Source organism: Cynoglossus semilaevis, chromosome 8 (assembly GCF_000523025.1).
Source record: "Cynoglossus semilaevis isolate Cse_v1.0 chromosome 8, Cse_v1.0, whole genome shotgun sequence".
NCBI lineage: Eukaryota > Metazoa > Chordata > Actinopteri > Pleuronectiformes > Cynoglossidae > Cynoglossus > Cynoglossus semilaevis.
The window spans coordinates 18453352-18468593 of NC_024314.1; the positions used below are offsets into that span (position 1 = coordinate 18453352).

Here is a 15242-nt window from a genome sequence, read left to right on the forward strand (position 1 = left end):
CTGACCGAGTGAGTGACACACACACACACACACACACACACACACACACACGGGGTGTTAAAGTAGGCCAGCTGTGCTGTAAATGCTCAGTGAGTCACAGCTTGTGTTCAGTTGATTGTGACAGTGTTTCTGCTCTCAGTCCAGTTCACACAGAAATACAGGTAAATGTTTCATATCAACTGTGGCAAGAACTCAGACTCAGGTCTTTGAAAGCACAGTTTTATGAAAGAACGCACTGCAACTGTAAACAATTTCACCAAATGAAACAGAGTTTTGGCTTTCATGGGGCCAAAGGGTTCACCCTTTTACTGTGAGTTTCTGTTTATGCAGCTACTCCTTAGCTAACATTTCAGTCATTTTGTCTTCTTTTGGATTTTGCTTGTATTCTAGTCTTTTCTAATTTTCAAGTTAAAATGTTGTTATATTTTGGCCTATACCATGTCCTTTTGGTTTTTGTTTGGGGGATTGTCTCATGCTAGGCTAAAGTCAGCTTGAATTTAACAAAATATTTGTGATCTTCTTATTGAATTAGTGCTAGGCTAATGTTAGCTTGTATTCTAAGCTTATATTTGCGTACATTTGTATGGTTCTTAATTATATAAAAAATATATAATACTGTTCTGTGGTCCTCAAGGTTTTTATATTTCGTACCACTACTGAAAACATTTGACCAACATTAAAATCCAGCAGCACAGATGTTTTAGAATATTTCAGACACAAACACTTTGTGACGTACAATCAACTCATTTCTGATTCTACCACCAGAGGGAGCCCACGCACCACAAATGATACTCGTACCGTAGTTTCAGATCAACTGCTGTACAGTTGATGAAGCTGCAGCAGACGTTCGTGACGTGTCAGTAGTCTGGTTATTGAAGTCTGTGTTTTATAAGAACATCTCAGTCAGAGGATGGTGTCGTCCAATCAGACTCCAGGGATCTCCAGAGTGTGTGGAGACACTCACACTGAGTTCTGCTACAGCACACAAACACGTCTCCGTACTAAAGAACAGTCTGTCGCGGTGTTTGTGTGTGAGTGTCAGTGATGATGACAACAATCATCACCTTCATCTCTGCTTCTTCTTCTCTGGTGGAGTCTGCCCTCAGTGTTTCTGTGAAGAATCAGCTGATGTTGAACTGCTTTCTTCTTCATGTTTGTCTCTTTATCTCTGACTTATTATTTCTCCTCCTCCTCCTCCTTCTCCTCCTCCTCCTCCTCCTTCCCTACTCTTCATTCTCTTTTTTCCTCCTCCTGCTGCTGATTCTGTTCTGGGCTCTTTCTTCTCCTCTTCAATCTCACTCTGTTTCTCCTTGTTTTGTCTCTCCTCCTCCTCTTCCTCTTCCTCCTCCTCTTGCTCTTCCTCTTCCTCCTCCTCTTCCTCCTCCTCTTCCTCCTCCCTGCTCTCTTGTGTCTGTTGTGTATTCAGTATTCAGAAGGTGTGTGCAGCTGATCTGCGCCGCCTCTCTGCTCCTCCTGACTCCTTCTCTGTGTAAGTACTTTAACTCCCTCTGTCATCTCCTCCTCCTGTTTGTGTGTGTGTGTTTGTGTCTTAGCTTCACACAACATTCCCAACACAAACCCGTTTAGAAACAAAGAGTTTCATAAATTCACTCAGTTCCTGGGCTGGTTTCATTCATTTCATTTTCAGATTATAATCTCAGAATTTAAAAAAACGATCTATTATTGAACGGTGGAATTAAACTGGGAGTTCATTCCCATAATTTCCCATGATTCCATTCCAAAGTGACTGCTCGTATCCTGTGCATGAGTGCATGCGAGAGTGCATGTGTTCATGTGTGTGTGTGTTGATTCATGGTTTATCTATGATGTGACTGAATTGTGTGTGTGTGAACAGCCCTCACGCGGTCCCTGATCGTCTCCGTCTGAGGGTGAACAGGATCAGTCTGCAGGAGTACGACAGACTACAGTACGACAAAGAACGGCTGAGGGACATCTGTAAGTTCAACAAAAATCATCCTTATTTTTTTATTTAGATTTTTTGATGTTCTCATGCAAATTATCAAATCAGTAGCTAAACTAAGCTAAGCTAAAACTGATTTATTTTACTAGGTTTAAGTGATTTACAAAACCTCAAACGGATTAAAGGCTTCTTCGTCTCTGCTGCCATCAAGTGGCCGCTCCTTCGCACTGCAAGATGAAATTCCTTTTCTTTTTTTTGACAGCAATCCCCGTAGGGATCGTGGTGGTGAGAGGAGACTGTGACCTGGAGACATGTCGTCTCTACATCGACAGGTTACAAGAGGTCAGTGTTGTCCTGCTCCTCCTCTTCCTCGTGTCTCTCATACTTGTGCCTCCTTTTCTCTTCCTCTTTGCCGTTCATGAACGTTTTACATCATGTCAGTAAAGTTCATTTCAATGTTCGACGACGTTAACCAGCTGCCGCTCTGCCTAGGATCTGCATCAGGTGCCCCCTTGTGGCCACAGAGTGCACTATCAGGTACATGAAGCTTCTTGTTCATTAAACACGTTTACAATTCTCACTTCCTAATCAATACACATGCTTTGTGTGTCTCCAGGATGAGGGTAGAGTTTTTCCCAGGACCAGTTCATCCAGTCGACTTTCTACAAACTGGAGTTTTTTAGACTGTGAGTCTGAGACAAGAACTCAAAAAAACCAAATCTAAAAATATTTATTTTTTTATTATTAGCTGTGTCAGAACATGTTGTCACCACTGCTGTCTCTGCGTGTCCGCAGCTACATCAGCTGACCGCTTCTACCGCATCGACAAAGCACAGGTGAGCCCGACCTCTGCACATCTTCATCAGGACTGAACCAGATTTATCTGGTCTGGTCTGGCTCATCTGGTCTGGTCTGGTCTTCCTCAGGAGCATCTTCACTTTGTGACAGAAATCTGTCAGGATGAGGTCTTCATCCTAGACCACGATGGGCCAGTGGGGAGCCAGGCCTCGTCCACGGGGATGCCTGACCTGGTGGTGGAGCCCTCTGCTGGGTAAACAGCTAAATGACACATGTATTTATTTATGAACAAATTATCTACTATTTGTTTGTCACTGTTGTCTTTTTGTCCGTAGTTCACCACTGACACCAGGGGAACAAGGTGAAAAAATATTGTTGTTATTTTCTGAATGACCACCGTTACATCTGTGAAGATTCTGACTGTTGTCACTCGGTGTGTGTTTCAGCTTTGTTCACAGCTGCCAACACTGGAGACCTGTCTATGGTACACACACACACACACACAGGTGCTCGTGTTATTATAAATGATTCACTCACACACACACACACACAGGCGCTCGTTTTATTATAAATGATTCACTCACACACACACACACACAAACACACACAGGCGCTCGTTTTATTATAAATGATTCACTCACACACACACACACACACAAACACACACAGGCGCTCGTTTTATTATAAATGATTCACTCACACACACACACACACGTAAAGTGAATCATTTATAATAACACGAGCCCCTGTGTGTGTTTGTGTGTGTGTGTGTGTTTGCGAATGCGTTTAGATGTCAGAGTGTGTGTGTGGGGGTGTCAGTCTGTTGGTCAGGGACTCTGGAGGTCGCTCAGTTTTACACATCGCTGCACAGAACGGACACACGGAGCTGGTCAGCTTCATCCTTCAGCAGGGTGAGAACAAAAACATACACATGATCTGCTTATACTGCCCTCTGTGGCCACTTCGTGTCACTGCTGGACATCAACGTCTCTGCTCAGAGTTAAAATGGATTATTTTCTTTGTGGACTTTGGTGCTGGAAGTCTTTACACTTGTTAATTTATCACAAAAGGAGTTTTAAAGATAGCAGATTGCCCCCTGGTGGGCTGCTGAGGTAAACAGTGTGAAACACACCCTGTTAATGTCTGTGCTCAGTTTCGTGTGTGTTTTCGCCCTCAGGCTCCAAAGTTCTGCTGAATCTGACCGACAGAGAGAAGTACGTGTTTCATATCAGGAACATTCTGTTCATTGGTCTCCTTCTTTAAAAAAATCAAGTTTTATTTCCTTGTTAGGTCAAGACACCAGACACTTTATCTTATCTGTGTGTGTCTGTGTGTGTGTGTGTGTGTGTGTGTGTGTTTATGTGCAAAGAGGAGACACAGCTCTGCACAAAGCAGCGTCTGAAAGACAACACTCAGTCTGTCGGATGTTAGTTGAAGCTGGAGCTTCAGTGGAGAAAACCAACTTCCAGGTAAATTTACACAACATTCACACACACACACACTGAAACACACACACACACACACACACTGAAACACACGCACACACAAAGCACAATCTTGCAGATGAGTCATAAAAACCATTAAAAACCACACAAATATGTAATGATTTACCACAGAACTACTCTTTCAGTTTCTAATTCTGACAGATGTTTTTACCTGTGCTGCTAACTCTAACCTGGTCTTAGCTTTAGCTTTAGCGAGGCCTCAGCTATTTTTTAAACCTTTTTTACTCTCCTTAGATGCCTTTTATCAGCTGTATTATTTGCAGTTATTAATTTTAAATAATATATTTGTCTAATCTGTTTTTTTTATAAACATTTACCTATTTTTGGTCACACTTTTAGCAACTTTTTAAACTAGTTTTCAATTTTAAAGCTTCTAGCTCTTAGCTAGCATTTTGCTTTTTTCTATCTTTAACCTTTACTTTAGTATGGCTGTCCTTGAGCTTTATGTAGGCCATATACAGTACATCAAGCAACCTGTTATAACTGTAAGCATTTTAGCTAATACTGGTGTTCTTGAGGTTTTTGCTAACTTTTTTACATAGCCATGTATCAAACATGTTTTGGAGCTAACGTTAGCTTTATTATTAGCATAATGTTTAACTTACTAGTCTGAGCTTTCTGCTCTTTTTGGTTAATTAATCTTTAGAAAACGTTTAAGCTAACCGTTAGCTGTTTGGCTAACAGGTATCCTTTTTTTTCACCAGGGTAAAACTCCTGCAGATCAGGCAGAGGGCGACTCTGAGCTGGTCTTCTACCTGAGGTCTGGACACTTTACATCATCGTCTGCTACACAAGATGACCTGGAGACAGCAGTCTGAGATACACACACACATACACACACACGAGAGATAAAGAGTGTGTGACAGAAACAGAGTCTGGTTTGAACAGACTCACCAAGAACTGCTGGAGCTGCAGCTAAGATTTTAAAAGTTCTTTATTTATTTGTATTTATTTATTCCTATTCTATTTATTGGTTGATAGGTCGGCGGACTGCGTGATCGATCGATCGATCGATTGATCAAATGATTGATAAACTTTGAGAAGTATGTGGACTCCTTTTTGTCACGAATTTAAAGGGATTTTTGGTTCAACGTTTGTCTTTGAAACATCAAATGAAATGTGTGAAAACGGAACTTGTGTGGAACACGGCGACTTCCTGCTTAAAGAAAGAGTAGACACATGACAGACTTTTTTACCCGTCACCCTCCACCCCGCCCCCGAGTCCCTCCAATGAACCATGTGCCAAAGACGTGACGTCCAGAGTCTCTCCACAGGCTGAGCAGTGATTTCCTCCCTGTTACCTGGGTCATGTGTGATGTCATCACACGTTTTCAGCTGCTTTTCACAACACACACATCAATGATATGTTACATGACACTTGAGCTTTCTTTGTAGAAGAACCAGTGAGAAATCATAGATTATAAGTAGGGATGTCCGATATGAACTTATTGGCGATATTGTGCAAACACTTAATTTCCGATTCCAATATCAACTGATCCTGATACATGAAGCCCTTTGAGGACACAGCGATATCAACCGATCCCGATACATGAAGCCCTTTGAGGACACAGTTGATTGTGTGCAGTGGTGTGCTGTGTCACAATGACAATACTGTGCACAATACAAATAACAATTTCACTATTACTTTCACTTTAAAGGTATTTTTGGATCACATTGTCTGGGAGAACCCCAAACACTGCGTTATCGAGTTTTCATTATCGGAGGAAAAAGAAAGAAATGATTCTTAGCGATGTTACCGATATTACCGATACTTAGCCGATATTATCAGACATGACTGATTTTAAGTAAGACATTGGTGTAAAAATGTTCAAATACACAAGTCCAGAACAACAGCTGGGTCGTGGTAGGGGTTTTGTACCAGGGACCTGTACTGATCCTGTTTAGAGGAAATTATCAAATACATCAAATCTGAATGAAATGGTTGGAGTTCTTTTTTTTTTTTTTTAATAATGACATTTTACAACCTCGTTGGAAAAGCCTGAACAACAGAGGAGGTATTACGTGACAGTGAATGTCTGTGTCCGTGTGTGTGTGTGTGTGTTATATGAGATCAACTATCTGAGCCATGATGCGTGTGTGCGTGTGTGTTTCTATGTTGAACGGACGTTTGAGTGTTTGAGTTGCTCTTCAGCTGCTTCTGTTTTTACTCATCTTTTTCTCTTGAATTATTTTTGTCATCGTTTCATTTTCGTGTGTTTGACTACGTGAACTGTCGCCTCCTTCAGATTCAGTTTAGCACCAAACCCTGAGACAGAACTCATGTCTAAGGACTTCAGTCTGGATGAAAACATATCAGAAAAAAATAAAAGACAAACATACATTCTTCCTTTGTTTCTCTTTTCTCCTCATCCGTACTGTGTCCATTTTAGGGAGTGGCACTGATGACATGAACTTCCAGGACTTGTTTCTCTGCAGCACTGTCTTTTAAGTGTTCGCGGAAAAAGAAACACAGGATGTGAGAGTGGATTAAAGGACATTTTCAGTATTCGTTCAAAGTCTTCGTGGTTTTATCGTTTATTCTCTGTATTTTTCCATGGTGAGAGTGTGTAGACTGTGCAGGTTGACATCCCAGATCTCCAACCTCCTGGTCGTCTTTAAGAACGCGGACACAAACCATGTTTGAAGTGAAACTCACGGTGTGAACGGCAGACTTTTACCTCTCTGTTTTTCTTAGAGGTGACATCAAAGGTTCATTTATCCCTGACCTGAACAACACACACTTCACTCGTCTCCTTCTCCTCCTTGTCCTCCTTGTCCAGTGAAACCAGACTCTGTCTCTGGTCCTTAGGTAACTGCATGGAATTCTCTCACCTGTTTCTTTTTTTTCTGGTGATGACACGGAACAAATGACGTTATTGTTGTTTAAACTAATAAATTATAGTTTTAAATGATTCTGTCCTGTTGGGTGTTTTTTTATTTAATTTTTTATTTAATTTGAAGTTTTCTTACATTTGTTTACTTTTTTTTTTTTACTTTACATTTTACACTTTACATTTGACATAATTTTCAAGCTGAATGCTGATTGGTTATAGTTAAATGAATGTTCATTATCAGTTAACAGTTATCAGAGGGTTGTGGGTTTGAATCCCAGCTAGGCCCACTGCCCCTTGGAGTGATGGAAAAAAAAAACTGCCTTTGCCGTGAGAAACACCTCCCAAAAATGTAGGTTTGCATTTGACTGATGGTGTGATTCTGACTGAAGCTCAAACGACTCCAAACCACAAACTTCAAAATTCCCTAACTGATGAACTTGACAGTTCACTTCTGTCATGCTGTTGTTTGACTAATAGCAGCCTAAAAAGACAGACGTGTTCACACACACACAGTTACTAACATAAAGAGGCAACAGAGAAATTCCACGGGGAGTTGTCAAGTTAAAGGGGATATCAGTGAGTCACAGTCAGGGATTTTCCTGCAGAAAACAAACATCATCTGACGCTGTTTGGTGACACAGGTACTTTTCATCTTCACACACAATCAACGGAACGACAGAGTTTAGATACATCTGATTCTCCACTGACCGTTGAAGTAGACTCTAAGCTGCTAGCTTTGCAGTCTGGGAGACATATTATTTTGAAAAATTCTATCCTATCCTATCCTTCGGTAAAGAAACAACTGAATCATTAAATGAAGTAAATTATTAATTCTTTCACCGTGGCCCGGTAATAAGTGACCCTCTAAATAAAAGCATACTTTGTTTTTTTGTTTTTCACCTTAAAGCTGCTGAATTACAAAAAAAGATATCGTTCATGGAAATCTATCTTAATGTTGTTGGATTTTTTTATTTATTTATTTTTGTCTCTAAAAATAACTTTCTGTCATTTTTTATTTATCAATTGGGGTCTTATTGGCCAAATGTCAGCCTGGCCTAGCCCAGTGGAAAGTACCAAACCTTTCTTCAGTTCCCACTTTTGTAAATAAGTACATTGCTGAGCCCTCCCTGCCCCTCCTCTGCCCCCGCCCCTCACATTGAAATGACTGGACAAACTGTTTAAAGGTTGAATTTACTTTTTTATGTATAGTTTTTTTCTTAAATGCGTCCTTTTCTGATTTTAATGAACTTGTTAAAACACTCAAATATTGTGGTTCATTTTTTTAAATAACTGGGCCTAAAATGAGCTTGACCAGCGTTACGCACCAGAAACCAGCACTGGTATTGTGGTAATAAAATCTCACTGGTATTAGCATACCAGAGGTCAGAGCAGACTGTGGTATTTTTAGTGTTTTGTTGAATAATTAGGTTTTATTGTAAAATGTAACATGATAATAATCCAAAATGAAGCTTTCGCAGCGGTGTTAGAATTCCCTCTGTGTTTCCACAGAGGTCAGCTCAGGTCAGACGGCTCAACCAGGAAAAAAGAGACACAGACCAAAACACATCAGTGTTAAAGTCTGTGTCCTCGTTGTTTTACGTAACATCAAGGAACCGGTTGCTGATTCTGCTGACTCAGGTCAGGTCATGTTTTACTGTGACCGTGTGACGTGTATTGATGACCGTGAAGATTATTTACAGTTTTTAAAGACTGTCTTTGTTGCTGTTGTAGTAAACTTTATTTTCACACAACCACAACAACAAGTGGAACAGGTTTGTGTAATGGTGGATTTTCCTCAACTGTTACTTTTACTTTCATTTTTATCCACTGTTCTAGAAAAAACTATCTAAACAAAAGCTATCTTTGTATAGTCACAATAAAGTGTTTGTTCTGATGCTGTTTTTGAAACTGTTTTTCATTCAGATTAAAGTGAAGATAAACAATGATTTTTTTCATTAAAAAAACATTCTATACAATTTATTTATTTAATATTTATAGTCTTTTATTGTCATGTTTTAAGTAATGATTTACGAGGTATGAATACACATTGAACTGGGATTAAAAACTTAAAACTGAAATTTATTTGTTTAATTTCTTTGTTTTTCTTTTTCCTTTTCTTCTTTATTTATTTATTTATTTATTTTGAAAAAAATGACAAAGAAAACTTTCAGTATTTTAGCTAGAAAACTTTTTTCCTTGCAGTCATGATCAGTATGACGATATATAAACCATATAAACTCATATGAACCTCATGGATACGAAAAACGATATACATGATTGCACCGATTGGATAAAATATATACATATTATTTTCATTCAAAAATAATTTTTCATTCAATTTTCGTACTCTAACACACCTGGTTTCTGAAGTCTTTATATATATTTTTTTGTTTTTCAATTGTCTATAATCTTTCGTTTGCCGTGGCACTCGTTGTTTCAACCCCTAGGTTTTTTTCTTTCCCGGAAACTTTAACTGTAACTTTGTCTACGTAGTGAAGTCACGTGGCAGTTACCAGAGAGTGTATGGCGTTGTATTTAAATCCAGGAAGTTCAGTTCATTTGAGCGTAACTTTGAAGTAGGTCGAATCCGACGTGGAAGCAGGTGATTCTTTCGACCTTTATTCCTTTGTGTGTGTGCGTGTGTGTTTATCAAAAACTTTTTCATTCAGGATTTACCGTAAGTATGTTTTTCAACTTCCGTTTTTGAATAAAATCCATTTTGTTTTGTGTGTTTTTTGTGTTTGTCACTTTGAACACCGGGTAAAAGTTGAATTAAACGAGCTGACGTCAGAACCAAACTGACGAAACAGTTGTGTTAAACTTCCAGTGAACATTAATTCTTATAGATATTCACTGGACATTAATGCTGATCCATAGCGATGCGTGTTACTGTGACGTAGCTTCACTTGTTTACGAACAGGAATTTCAAACAACAATTACAAACAAACTCTGATGAACTGGTTTTATTTAAAAGTTAAAGTTTTTAAAAAAAAGTAAAACACTTAGTGGTCTTTTCTTGATGTCAAAGATTGTATTTAAATGAAGTTCAGTGAATGTCGCTCACGTTCCTCGCGGGCGTGGTTTACAAAGAAAGTCAAGTTACAGATCATTTTTATTTAAAGACAAATAACAGCGGACAGTTCAAGGTAAAACGTAGACTGTCGAGATGTATTTTAAATTGAATTCTTTTTTTGTAGAATGACCCATAACCAAACTGTCGAGATGTATTTTAAATTGAATTATTTTTCTGTAGAAATTATGTTTTATGTATTATTTTCTAAGCTGTGTAAAGCTCTTGTAGAAGACCGACGACTAACAAGAAAGATTTCTATATACCTAACTGAGCTCTCATCAAATCTGGCGAACGGCGGAATTCTTACTTTTATTGTGGATTAAGAAAAGGGTCATTTGTATTATTGTTTACACAATGTGACAAGAATCTGTGAAATCTTGTCCACAAACTAAATATTTAGACTTTAATAAATATTTGTTGTTAAATAAACATACTTCAAAAACACATTGATACAATTAATGAACTTTGTTTGTAGTTTTTAATGATTAGTAGATTAGACATTTGTCATTCAATAACTTTTGAAACCCCAGTTGAGTTTTTTTATTTTACGCATAATAAATATATAGCAAAAATTAATCAGATTTGACAATGATGTTAATGTTTTATTTACATTTACATTGATTTACATTTGATAAATAACACTTAAGTTTTTCTTAATCTTGATTGGACCCAAGAATATGTTTTACTTTGAGGAGAAGCACGTGGAGATGATTATTGTTGATGATATAATGTATAAAATTAATGAATGTATGCATTCATTAAGAGATTAAAGATGAATTAAAACGAATTTAATTTCATTTAATCTCTTTGCTGCTTTTCCATCCGTTAGCGAGCTGACATGGCGAACGGACATGTAGAAATCTACGACCCGTTGTCCAACAAGGACGGACAAAAGAGCAGCGTAGATGGAAGTGATGACGACGACGGCGCTGATGGGATGGAGGGCACGCTGGAGTTCAAACTCCTCATGGTCTACACCAAGAGGAGGCGTGACGAGCATGATGGAGGTCAGACTCCTGAACCCAAGGGCCCTCCAGTGGAGAACCTGAGTAACTTTGACAACAACGTCACCGACAAGAAGAAAGGAAAAAAGAAGAAGAAAAAGAAGGGATTTAAAAAATTCTTCAAATTCAGCTGCATCAAACCAAAAACGTCTGATGACGACGTAGGACAAGAGGCTTGTGCCCCAGAACCTGAATCAGACAACAGGATGTTAATTCCCCGTAAGTATCAACACACCTTACATATGATATACGCTATATATTTATATCACAGTGTTATTGTTTATCGGCAGTCATTTTTGCGACAGTATATTGTCCAGCAAAACTTTGTAGTCGTCCCAGGCCTGCCTCTAAAACAAGTCCATGTCAGTTGGACAAAGGAACCACAGCAGCTTCAACCTTTTATTATTTCTTTTAGACATAGATGAAAAAGAGGAGCTGGAAGACGCCGCCGGTGAGCTGGCTAAGATCGCTGATGAAGTCCCCTTCGTTCCATCAGAACTGCAGACGGACTGTCCAGGTGAGGTTTGACCTTTGTACATGGAATCATTAACCAAATAAAACCGTCTGTGTGTGGGTTGTTAGATCCCAGGTCCCACTGAGAACACCTACACTCTCATGACTCATATCTGATTGGCCCTCTGTGGAAGGGTTAGGACCAATAGCCCTCGAGTCACGATTGTACTCACCACTTCACTCACTTGTCCTCGTGGGAGTCACTTAGGCCGACGGGCGAGGTGACTCGTCCGGGTTCTAACTGTCGTTCATCTGAATCTCCAGCCCTAATACAATGCTTACTCATTGTACCATTGGCTAATTGTGCATGCTCTTCTGTTCCTCACACTGATTGGCTCATGTGTCGTAGCATCTCCCCTCGTCTGTCAGTCACTCTCTCGTGGCCATTATACAACTTTACTGTGTATGGAATTGTGTGGGGAAGGGTAACACAGTCTAGGGAGCGTTGTAAAGGGTAAATATATACATAAACACTACAATAACTATCTCGTCTATACTTTGCCGATTTTCCCTTTTTCGTGGTAGGTCTTGGAACGCAACTACTGCGACAGAAGAGGGATCACTGTGTTGCGTTACCCGCAAATATAAATGAACGCAACTACTGTGACAGAAGAGGGATCACTGTGTTGTGTTACCCGCAAATATAAATTATTCCATTTCAAAGAAATCACACATTTCCTCTGTTTTATAATTATGATTTGATTCATATTAATCATTTCTCATGATGACCTCTTAATGTCAACTATTGTCTCTAAGTCAGCGTTTTGCAACCTTTTTTGAGCCACGGCACATATACAGTATATCATCAGGAAAACCCCACGGCACACCACCAATCACAGCTCTCACAAAACATATATGTAATGGAATAAATGATCTCATGATTGACTAAAATCTAAGTACTTTCTCCAGAATTTGACTCACTTATAAAATTCCTCGTATTATGGATGTGCCTCAACAGGTTTTTCACATTCCGGTTCGTGACCTCATGATGCTGAGCTCAGCTCTTCTTGACAGGGTTCAACACTGAATACGTCACTGCTCAAGTGTTGTTCAAGTCTTTTTGATCCTCAGAATGATTTTTCATGTTCTGACACTTTTGGTGTAGATGACGTGGAGAAGCTGATCGCTCTGGTGCTGCGGGAGGCTGGAGACGGACTCAACGAGCGGGTGAGGAATTCCCTTCTTCATCACTTTCTGTTTCACATCTCAAGCCCTGACTCCATGCGGTTATTTACTATGAAACGACCCGTGTTCACAAGTTCTGTTAAATCAAGTATCACTCCCGGTGGCTGAAATGTCTGAGCTGCAGCATGAACAACATACAGAAAGTCACTGATTCCTAGGAAGGTCACGGTGTCGAGTGTTTTCTTCACTTCTCTTTCACACCATGACACATGAACTCTGCTCTTTTCTGCCTCCAGGAGCTGAAGAACATGTCTTTATTCAAAGAGATCATCTGGAACTACAGCTTCTATAAGAAGGTAATGAACGGGCTCCTCAGCGCCATGGGCCTCAGTTCTGCTGACCCTGATTCTCCAGGTCCACACGCGTCACCCAAAACCCAGATCGCAGTCACCTGTGAGGTAAAACCAAGCTACAGTGATGAGGACACAGCTACTGATCAGAGTCAATCCTCCTCTGCACGACTAACCTGGGTTTTCTTTTTCTTCTTTTCATCAGGCCACGAGCCGTTTGTCATCTCTGGACACTCTGCCCATGAACCGACTGCTGGGCTTTGGAGCCAGGTTTCTTAAGGAGTACTACTCGTCCTGGGTACAAGAACAGGGCGGATATGTACGTGAAACCAACCCTCACCTTTACACACCTTTGCACCAGCGTGGTGACGCTATAAAGTTGGTTTAAGATAATGATTATGCTGATACTATCACTACTTCCTGTGTGAGGATCAGCCATTCACTGCTGGACCACTATGATGAATCATAACTAGCTAAGCACCACTGTTCATTTAGCCTAGCGCTAATGAAAAGCAGCTACATAATACAGTATAAACCCTTGAGGAACCACTAGACTACATCCGTGATTCTTAACCATAGGGCCGCAGCCCAAACCTGGGCCACCAGCGTCACATAATTGGCCACAAAGATTCAGTTTTGCACTTGTGAAGCTTTCGACCATGTGGTGGCGGTAATGCGCCAGTCAGTTCAGTTATAAGCTCTAATATACAGAGAAGAAGGCTGTCTTTTTCTCTACGCAGCTTTACTTCAAACATATGAAGTTTTTGAAACGATAAAGTGAAGATGAACATCGTGTGAACACCCCAGAAGACTAAAGATTTGCGTAGGAACAATGCCGACTTCGTCATATCTAATATTCAACAGTCTCCGGGCCACTTTGTTCTATCAAGGTTAGGCCTCAAGGTCGAAAAGGTTAAGAAGTAACAAACTTAACTACTAACTAGTGGCTAACCAGGAAACAACCTCTTTATACAACATTGTTTTTTCTAACTCCAGGATTGTAATCTAATTCAGAATATCAAAAAAAAAATTTAGAAATAAATAAATTAACCTTCCCAGATGTAAAATGTATGAAGATGTGAAAATGTGCTGGACTGAAATGTAACGTGTGTTAATATCTTCAAACCTTCAAATCTTCCTTTGTCCAGGAGGTGGCCTTTGAGAGCGAGGCAGAGGATGAAGTGGAGTGACGAGTGAAGCTCTTTGCTGCTTCCTGTTGTCACTGCATACAGATCTAAGAACTGCTCACACGTCGACCTCTGGTGTGAAAGGATCATCGGTCAGGAGTCGGTCTCCAACACCGCCACCTCTTCCCAAGCCCCCGCAGGCTCTGAACGGAATAACACAAAAAATGAAATGAGACGTGTTCAGAGGCTAAAGGATGGATTTTGCGGCGGAATATTGGCTTTCTGTGACATTTCATGTACACTCTAAGGCATGTCAAACATACGGGGCGCGGGTCAAAACCAGACCGCTTAATGAATTTTGCAAATAAAAAAAATACATATCCTGAATACTTCATGTTCAGGATGTGGCCCCTGAACCAAAATGAGTTTGACAGCCCTGCCCAGTCTGTGGGAGCCAACAGTGTCTTTGTACTGTACAGTGTGCTTTAGTTTTGTTGTGTTAGTAGTATATATAATAAATTCTGCTGGGGTATCAGGTTAGTCAACACTTATGATGTCAAAATATCATTAGAAAATTGAATCTAATGAGTTGAATATTGATGAGCACTTATGCACTTTTACACTACGGATACATCTACACAAAAATCTTTATGCTTGTGCTGAGGGACGCTGTGTTTGCTTTATTTAATTGTTCTGGTGATGGGTACCTTATTTTAACTGGAAACATATTGATTATCAATAAATAATATTAATTTTATTTTATTTTATTTTTTACTTTTTCTCTCTCAATTTGTTTGGAAGAAAAAGTTCTATTATTTGAGGCTCGGGAAACAGCACCCCCCTGTGGCTGAAGTCGTAACAATAAATGCTGGAGCTGTGAATCCCCTTGTTTATTATTTACCTGTGTTCTTTTATCATGCACATACGGGCTTTGAAACATTACACTTTCTGCTGGCACAAAAATTAACTTTGATATAGACCAAATGTGTTTA

The 15242-nt window shown here is 39.7% G+C and overlaps 2 protein-coding genes across 3 annotated transcripts in view; both read left to right on the forward strand.

Annotated features, from left to right (window-relative positions):
• dgki (diacylglycerol kinase, iota) overlaps positions 1-5749 on the forward strand; it is a 43800-nt gene extending 38051 nt beyond the window's left edge. Inside the window, 14 exon segments of the mRNA XM_017034640.2 lie at positions 1-12; positions 1427-1489; positions 1856-1956; positions 2184-2263; positions 2414-2458; positions 2538-2607; positions 2717-2757; positions 2848-2972; positions 3055-3080; positions 3166-3203; positions 3510-3630; positions 3897-3933; positions 4089-4188; positions 4929-5749. The exon segment at positions 1-12 is cut by the window's left edge and continues 92 nt beyond it. Of these exon segments, the coding sequence (XP_016890129.1) occupies positions 1-12; positions 1427-1489; positions 1856-1956; positions 2184-2263; positions 2414-2458; positions 2538-2607; positions 2717-2757; positions 2848-2972; positions 3055-3080; positions 3166-3203; positions 3510-3630; positions 3897-3933; positions 4089-4188; positions 4929-5042 (973 nt within the window). The 3' untranslated portion in view covers positions 5043-5749.
• A 3766-nt stretch (positions 5750-9515) lies between these two features.
• LOC103382595 (apoptosis facilitator Bcl-2-like protein 14) lies at positions 9516-15130 on the forward strand. 2 transcript variants are annotated; one of them, XM_008315439.2, is made up of 7 exons: positions 9516-9660; positions 10961-11354; positions 11551-11652; positions 12754-12815; positions 13070-13231; positions 13329-13442; positions 14272-15130. In XM_008315439.2, the coding sequence occupies exons 2-7, from the start codon at positions 10970-10972 to the stop codon at positions 14311-14313; spliced, it is 867 nt and encodes a 288-aa protein (XP_008313661.1). In that variant the 5' UTR covers positions 9516-9660; positions 10961-10969; the 3' UTR covers positions 14314-15130. The 2 variants fall into 2 exon arrangements, with proteins under 2 accessions (XP_008313661.1, XP_008313660.1); XM_008315438.3 differs by having other exon boundaries at positions 9589-9735.
• The last annotated feature ends 112 nt before the right edge of the window (positions 15131-15242 follow it).